Genomic DNA, 9,238 nt, shown 5'->3' on the forward strand with positions numbered 1-9,238 from the left:
ATGCTTGCAGGAGGGAACTTAAAAAAACCACTCCTGTGCGGCATCAGAAAGTGTTGCAGGGAAGATCCTGCACCGAGCGTCTTCGGACACTTTCTGAATGTCCATCTGTATCTCAAACTTATTGACGTGAGATACCGGGTCACCGTACCCATCAAAGTTTGGTAGCATAGGCATTTTAAACTTGCCAGGAGTCTCCGCCATAGCTATCCTCTGGACGAAAGGAGTGCCTTTCCTCCTATCGTGGTCGATGTAAGATGTTCTTCCCTCGACCAGCTGTTGCACCGCCTGGTTGAGGGCATCTATCTGGGCCTGTACAACGATAGGAATTGCTGTGGCCTCTGTTGCTGGGGGACGTTCTCGCCATGCCGCTCGCGGCGATCGTTGAGTACATCTCTCAAATCCTCGTCTCTTCTCCGCTGTTCGCTACCCCCGAGCTGGTTGAAGACATTATTTTGCCTGGGCTGCCCCCCAGCATCCCGTCTATTGGGTTGGTCATCTTGAGGTATCTGGCTCCCGCCCCTACCTCTTTTCTCATTCCTCCGACCAGCATTTCCCTTGCCTGAGTCGGCTTCATTATACCCATGGCCATCTCTGAATCTTGAATGGCTATGGTGGGATCGATTGTTCCCTCGATTTCCATCCCTGGCTGAAACGTCCCGAGCGTTAGAGGGTGGCTTGCGCTGGTCGTTGTGTACCCGTGCATTATCATGCCATGGGGGACCCCGGACCGCAGAGCCTAACTCTGAGTTCCTCCTGTTACCAGGAGGATTCTGACCTCTGTTCGGAAGATTCGGCTCGTCGCCCTTATGGCGTCTAGGACTACGAGGCTGACACTCGGTCCTATTCTGCCTCTGATGCGGGGGATTGCCACGACCAGCTTGGGATGGAGGCTGTGCCTCAGGGTCCAGTGGGACATCTTCATGGGGCATCTGAGGCTGCTCGGGCCTTTGTGGGCTCGAGGGTTGGATAGGCGGACTTGGATTGGGACCCCTTTGGGGTGGCCCATTTGTTGGTTGATCAGGCTGCGAGGCAGGTGTAGCCTGATTCCTAGCCCATTGCAAGGCTGCCTCGAGGGCTGCCATGGCTTCGCTCTGGCGACGGTCCATCTCCGCCTGTCTCTCACTTAACTCTGTGCGTTGCCGTTCAATCTCTTGCTGCTGCCGTGCCATGATTTCGGCAGCACTTTCTTGGCTGGCCCTCAGATTGGCCAGCTCTTCATGCAACGCCCCCAAGGTACTCTTCAGCGTTGCGTCATCCATTTCTTCCTCCTCAAAGTCCAAATGTGGCTCATCCTCAGCCACGCTGGCGGGAGGAGGAGGAGGAGGGTTTGGCGGTGCAGCGGCGGCAGCCTGTCCAGTTTTCCTTGCAGTTTTCGCCATTGGTTTTCTCAACGGTGACAAATCAAGCTCTCAATGAAAGCACCAGAATGTTGACCCTGATTTTGGTCAACTGACACGGAGTCAAAATATGCTTGATGTGGATGAATGCGTTGAAAAGAACGTAATGACGAAAATAATAAGAACAAGATATTTTTATAGTGGTTTGGCCCCAGGATCTGGTAATAACCTACGTCCACTTAGATTGTTATTGATGTGAGAATCAAAGGGGTGAGCAAAGAACTAGGGTTCAATGAGTTTCACTAACCTCTGAAGAACAATACAATATCTCGGATAGAATTACTCTAGTCTCCAATAATTAAAAGCCAAAAAGTCCCTTCCTTGAGCTATCTTTCTCTATTTATAGGCTCAAGGGGGATTACATGAGTTTGTTACAGATATTCTCTCCTCAATAATCAGATACTCAGGAGGTTGTGTGAGTTAATTTCGGGATTTACAAAGATCTTTATTGAAACATCATGTTGCATGCGGAACCATCGACCAGACTGGTCTCAGGAAAGACTGGGCCGCCTACTGCTTATAATGTGCCTTCTGGTCGATATACTAGCAGAGTTCCTCCAAATGTCAGCCACGTGTCCAGGGATCACTTGCCACGTCATCTATGCCAGTTTTTTGGATAACAATAAGTGTTATACCCAAAAAATAGGAAGGTGCATTCTAGGAGAGTTAAGGGGAATGGTCCTAGGAGACCCCAAGGAGGGTGTGGTCCTAGGAGACCCCAAGGGTGTGTAGGAGGTAAGCCTCCCAAGGTTTTCTAAGTGTTGGCTCGAACGTGTCCAAGGTAAATAGCTAAGGAGGAGGAGTCTCATGCAAGAGAATAGAGACTTAGACTTTCATAAGGAAAGTCTATACAATGTTCGATCGGACATGTTTGGGAGATGCTAAAGGAGGTTGCCTCAATGTTGTCCAAGGTGAGGTTGCCTCAATGTTGTCCAAGGTGAGGTTCCCTCAATGTTGTCCAAGGTGAGGTTCCCTCAATGTTGTCCAAGGTGAGGTTGCCTCAATGTTGTTCAAGGTGAGGTGCCAAGGAGGTTGCCTCGGACCACCTTGGTCCGAGGAGAAGCCAAGGAGATTGGTTCAAGGAGGAACATGGCATGCTAGAGGAGAGTGCATGTTAGAGGAGAGAAGTGCATCTCCTACCACCATGCACGTTCAACCCACCAAAAACATGTCCTACCACCATGCATATCCTACCACCATGCATGTTCAACCAGCACTTGCATGGGTAGTGAGTAGGAGGTGGACCAACTAGCTAGAGGAGACTAAGTCAGACACAACTTCAACAACGTACGCGGGAATCTCTCATTCTTCCCACAAATGGGGAGTTTGTTACATTTCGAATTTTGAATGTTTATTTGTAATATAAATGTAATAAATATAATAAAATATCCCTATTATAAGGGGATATCAGTTGAGGATCCCAGGCCTATAAATAGGGAGCTTATGGGATGAGAGAAGGGTCTTCTTCTGCTTCTTCTTTCTAGAGAGAGAAAATTGGGACTGTCTATTCTAGAGAGAGAAAGTGCTGAAATTAGAGAGAATTCTTGTATTTTCACAATCTGTACTGAAGAAACTCAGTTGGCACAATCCATCTGATCTTGAGTATAGATTTATAAATCACAACTCTAAGTGGATTATGCTATTACCGACAATCGGGGCTGAACCACTATAAAAATCTCTTGTGTTATTTACTTTTCTTGTTTATACCGTCTGTTGTCGTTTTTATTTCTCTTGAAGGCTTGTCATTATTGACGTTCTCACGTCGTTGGCTAAAAACGCAGTCAACAATAAGTAAGGGTATTTTGGTCATATTTGAAAATATTTTGAACTTAGGGTCCTAATTGTAACTTTTAATAAGGTCTAAAATTAAATTTATAAAAATGTAGGGTCCGAAGAGGTAATAGACTAAAATACAAGGTTAAAATATGGTATAATTTTTTTTTTGGTTTTTTTTTTTTATGATGGTGTATATTGTAGTGAGACCTCTTGTAAATTTTTGGAAATTTTGGATAATTTATGTTGCCGAAACTAAGTTCAAATAGTCAGTTGCATACGTGCCTGTTTTTTTATGTACATATAAAATAGACTGATTGAATCTTGATTTCGACACCATAAATTATCCAAAATTTTCAAATAAATTGTAAGAAGCTTGCTATAACTATAATGAACACCGTCATAAAATAACTAAGACCATAATTGATTTACGTGCCTTGAACAAGATCGTATCGTATCAATAAAGTAAAAATACTTATCTTACTCTAAACACCCCTAAAATTATTATCATTAATATAATTGAGTTTATATATTTTTTGATTTTGTATTTTGACAAATTACTTGTTGAGCCCTGTATTTTATAAAATTGTTCAAATAGACCATTAAACCTGATTTTTTATGAACAAAAAATTAAATATAAGAACACAATTGCTAGGTAAAATAATTGTGCTTTTGTTTTGAGTTGTTAGTTTTATGAATTATATGTGATTTTAGCTCAACAAATTTTGATCAAAATCGATCAAAATCGGATTTATGAGTCTATTTAAATTATTTTACAAAACAAATAATCCAAAAAATTTCACAATATATTTTTTGTAACCAAATAATAATTTCACCATATTTAGAAATGAAATATGTAAAATTTGATTTCGATCATACTAAAAATAAAATAATACTTGGCTCAATAAAAACATCAGTCGGTGGTAAAAATTAGTCATTGATTTGGAGATGGTAGAAATAAAAATAAACGTAAATTGTTTAATAAATCATTATTAAGAAGATTTGGGAGGATGTTTAAAATGGAGTGAAGAGAGAAGAGCATAGAAGAGAAGGGGAATGAGATGACGGTTGCAGCGGGAGTTGGGTATGCCTTGATAGCGTTGGGACCTTCTCTTTCTCTCTTCCTCTCCGTTATCTCCAAAAAGCCTTTTCTCATTCTCACCATCCTCTCAAGGTCTTATTATTATTTTTAAATTAAGGGTTTTTTTTTGTTCCTTTATTCTGGGATTTATTTATTTATTTTTCTAAAAAAAGCTCCTTTTTTTTGTTCAGTACCCTGTTATGGCTGATAAGCCTGATCATATTGTCTGGACTATGGAGGGCATTTCTTCCTATGAAGTCGGATACATGGTGGCTTTATGGAGTCCTTTTATTCACCGCGGTTGCGTTTCAGGAGGGCCTGCGGATTCTCTTCTGGAAAGTCTACAAGTATGTTCATCATTTCTTGGCTTTCCTATGTAATTAAGGAGCTTGATTATCGCATAGGAATTTAAGCTGCAAATGCGAAGCTCCTTATCGATAAAACCCCATTTGGCCTTTTCAAGATTGCTGTTAATGAAAGTTAGAGGAGCCAATTTGATAGTACCCTAATTGTTGTACGGTAATAACAACTTCTTGGTAATACTACAATACGTTCAGTAACAATGGATGGGATATGCGTCCTCTAATATCTGCAGAGACAGTTTACTTTGAAGATATATGGGAAGGGCATTTAGATGTACTAGAAATGCCAAGATAAATTCTGGAAAGAGCTTTGTAATTATAAACTATTTACAAACTTTTTCAGGTTTTAGTAGTTGTAACTGGTAACCAGTTTTTATGCTACATACTGCATCCTTGGCTTTAAGATCATTATTTACAATTCTGGTAAATCATAATTGAGTTAATGGTAAACTAAAGAAATTTCAGTCATTCTTTGGTTGTGGTGAATAATATATGTTTCCTTCTGCATAGCTAGTCAGTTTTACTGGGCATCTTTGATTTTATTTTTCCTCTGTTCCAATACAGTCAATCATGGAATAGTTATTATTACATCCTATGTATGATTAATGATTTATTTCTGTGACATTCTTTTTCTACTGGATTCATGAAGGAGGCTGGAAGATATTTTGGATACTTTTGCTGATAGAGTCTCAAAACCACGCCTATTTCTGACAGACAAGATGCAAATTGCTCTGGGTAAGTTTAAAAACGATTGTATATTTTTCTCCTTAATCAAGAAAGTTAGTTCTGAATTTCTTGAGGACCTTTCAGTTACTAGTGAATACGATATTGCTATGATGTTATTATTTCATTTTCCCCGATAAGAAACAATATCCTACCATATCATCCAATTTTTACCTTTCATTAAAGAATGACTTTTTTTTTGGAGGTTCTATTAATTGGATTAAGTTGTCTTTTAGGGACTTGTTTACCAAGAATAATAAATTTGTTAGTTACTTACAATTTAGAATTATCTTTTCGTACATTGTAAAGTGATTTTTGGCATAGGATTCTAAGGTCTGAGCAGATAAAGCTGGATATAAAAACTGTACCATTTTATCTAACACACTTGAAGCTTTTTGCAACGTAGGATTTTAAGCTTAAATGAACACACTATTATACTTTGCCAGGTTAGGGTGGACGTATATATAGTTGTCAGAATAATATATGAACACATGTAGGCAATTCCAGTTCTAAAAATAACCTACAATATAGATTTAAAGCTTTTGTTTCTATATAAAATCTAAGTGATCATTAAAGGACTGATGCACTGTCTGAGACTCCATTGTTGCTTGGGGCGTATTGTTTCTTGACATCTTAGCAATAGCGAGGCGAGGAATAAATGTTGAAGCAATTATTGCTAATAAACTTTGTATGACATCTGCTTCAAATATATATTCAAATCATATCCATTGAATATAAAAAGTTTTATGCAACTTTATTTATTTTTTAAAATCAGTTTAACATTTTAAGTGCGTTGTATTTGACAATTATATTTTCTGTTAAGTGTGCCAACCAGTTTTATGTAAGGAACGGTAGATCTATCATTCAAAGATTACTTCCAACTGTTTCTTTGAAATATATATCATCTTTTAGTTTATGATATGCAGGTTACTAGCTATGATTCTTATCATCAGAGAACATTTGCAGGTTTGTTGCTCATAAATTTTTAAACAATTGTTTGCAGCTGGTGGTATGGGCCATGGCTTAGCCCATGCTGTTTTTTTCTGTCTCAGCCTCTTAACACCAGCATTTGGACCAGCAACATATTTTGTTGATAACTGCTCCAAGATACCCTTTTTCCTTGTTTCTGGTGAGTCAATTTAGCAGTCTTAATATGCATTCCTCAAGTATATCATTTCTTTTTTGTGTGTATAGCTTGTGGAACCTTTGACAGTGTCAGTTATTTTTTTTAATATACAATATCTTATGTTCTGGCTCTAAAACTGGGTTTGCTCGAGGAAAATTCTAAAAGTTATTGTTTACTTGGGTGCAATTGTTAATATTTTTTTGTTGTTACTTTTAAGATTTTATCTATGGTGCTGTTGACAATCTTTTGACACGGTCCTTGTTCTGTGTTGCAGCAATCATTGCTCTTGCATTTGTTACCATTCACACTTTCTCAATGGTCATAGCATTTAATGGATATGCGGAAAGGAACAAAGTGGACCAGTTTTTTGTTCCTCTAGTCCATCTTGTTGCAGCTATGGGGGTAAAAGCCTTACACTTTAACTTTATGCTGTCATACAACCTACATCCACCTGTGCACACTTACACAAACACATTGATGCACATGCCTTTTAATATAACATGTATCTTTGTACGTATCAGTGTATATGACTATGAAGTAATTGTTGCAAAGATGCAAATTGAAACCAGTTGGATATATATATATTATATTTATACTGGTATGAAAGCACATGCCTTACTTGCCCATTATGATAATCAATGGTAAATATACAAAAGGCTTAATTTATTTAATATTAAAACTATATAAATTAGTATAAATAAAACAGCAAAGAAACTCTTTCAAAAAAAAAAAAACAGCAAAGAAAAAACTCAGAATGAAAAGATAAATAATAATTCGAAAAAATTAATTAAAAAATAGAGAAAGAAGGATAAATCTGAAATTTAACAGTACAAGTAAAAAAGTAAAAAAAATCAAATAGAACAAAAAAGGATGGCATTTAGTAGGAATGTATATATAGTAGTGATATATATTATAGTCCTATTACCTATGTGCATCGGTTGCCTAACTAGGAATGTTTTGCATTTTGAATGTGGAATGTCAAGAATTAAACAGATGTTGGTTTTCCACCATCAAAATGGTAACTTCATTTCATTAATTTGAAATCGCTAAGTTTTATGTGTCATTTTAGTACTTTTGAAAACTAATTACTATTGTTTCATTTCATCAAATAGGAAACTCTTTAAAAGTAATTGTGAACGACTGGTATGAACACAATTTTTTATTTGATGTTGCCACAAGCTGCTCAAATAGTCTAATTCTAAAATAGTTCCATAGCCAGTGGTCTACATATGTGCAAGTGTGTGAGTTTTTAGTTGACTTAAATATAAAGAGTTGCACTAAAAAAACTTAAAAACAAATTTAAACTGTCGTCTGTGGAAGGTAAAGCCTTTTCATTTCGATTATTTTTTAATTAGTTTACTTTTTTGAACATTTTACTTCTCACTCTTGAGTGGTTTATTTTGTTTTTGAGATGTAAATGTTTCATGAAATTCTAATTCATTTGACTGAAATTCGGTTATATCTTTTTATTTATTTATTTATTTTTGGACATTTTGTTTTTTATGTGAAGAATTTTATCCGGATGCTTAATAAAGAATCCATCATTTGCTGTACTGATCTCACTCGTCTTTTTTTTTTTTGGTTTGTGGTGTTTTAGACACTTGTTAATTTCGCATCAGGAGGCTGCATTATCGCTATTCCTCTACTTTACTTTGTCACAATCTTGACACTCCTATATTGTGGGAAGATGGTGTGGAGAAGGTTGACGGAAGACCAAAGTAGACAGAGTAATTAATTCCTTGTAGCCTGTCAATTTTGTGAAATCTCTCCTTTTAAATTTCCATTGTGTAGTTCTGTTTTTGTGTGTGCTAAATGAGGAGGTTAGCTCAAATACAACAAAAACGAATTCAAGAAGATAGAGAAATGTTTTGTTCATGCTTTAGGTTCACTATCTTAAATGTAACAAAGTTGAAACTATTCTGGTACTAGCTTAGTGATACATTATTGGACCTTGAGTTCACCTGCTCATTATTCTATCCTTTTTTATTATCTTTCAAATTTATGTCAAACAACCTTGCATCGTAGCCAAGTCTTGGTATTGGCAATGTTGGTGATTTCCACTTTTTCTTTTTCTATATTTTTTTCTTAATAAAATTTGGCATATAATTGCAAAATTATCTTGATTTGATGGTTACATCATCTTCAACAATACCCAACTGTTAAGTTTAAATTCCCACACGTTGTCAAGAAATGTTAGTAAGTTACTCGTTTGTTAAATAATCTCACCGGTATTTAAACCTAGAATCTCTTATCGCTACACACACATGGTGACTTGAGTCTAACTCAAGTGGCATAAGATATGTGCATTTTGATACATAGCAAAGAGCATGAATGCCGTACGGACCATTATATAAAAATACTAGTGGTTGTGTTCATACTAGTTTAAAACTTAAAAGAAAGTATCAAATGGTAGATTTGTAATAGAAGTTAGGGGTTATATGGACTGTATAATTAAGTATTGCTCATGTAGTGTCATTATTAGTATACAAGGATGACTATATAATCGGTATTGCATAATATTACTATGGGACCATAATGGGATGGAAACAACATACTAGCACGCTCAATTTTATGCCCTAATTAAAACTCAATTTCTTTGTAATCTCATTTTATTATCAATAAAAAATAGAAATCATTTTTTTTTTGACTTGGTCAATAACTTTTCTCACATGTTTTATTTTCATGATTTTTTGTTTAATATAAACTTCTATTAAATCCCGAGCATATAACTAATCGTATTTATAGTGGCGTTATCACAGTGGAATATAAATGTGAT

At 36.6% G+C, this 9,238-nt stretch overlaps 1 protein-coding gene across 1 annotated transcript; it reads left to right on the plus strand.

The window, feature by feature from the left end:
* The first annotated feature begins 4,167 nt into the window (after nt 1-4,167).
* Nucleotides 4,168-8,430, plus strand: LOC133818767 (gamma-secretase subunit APH1-like). Its single transcript, XM_062251803.1, has 6 exons — nt 4,168-4,344; nt 4,443-4,598; nt 5,263-5,348; nt 6,340-6,465; nt 6,737-6,864; nt 8,060-8,430. The coding sequence occupies exons 1-6, from the start codon at nt 4,232-4,234 to the stop codon at nt 8,195-8,197; spliced, it is 747 nt and encodes a 248-aa protein (XP_062107787.1). The 5' UTR covers nt 4,168-4,231; the 3' UTR covers nt 8,198-8,430.
* The last annotated feature ends 808 nt before the right edge of the window (nt 8,431-9,238 follow it).

Source organism: Humulus lupulus, chromosome 2, assembly GCF_963169125.1.
Source record: "Humulus lupulus chromosome 2, drHumLupu1.1, whole genome shotgun sequence".
In the NCBI taxonomy this organism is placed as follows: Eukaryota; Viridiplantae; Streptophyta; class Magnoliopsida; order Rosales; family Cannabaceae; genus Humulus; species Humulus lupulus.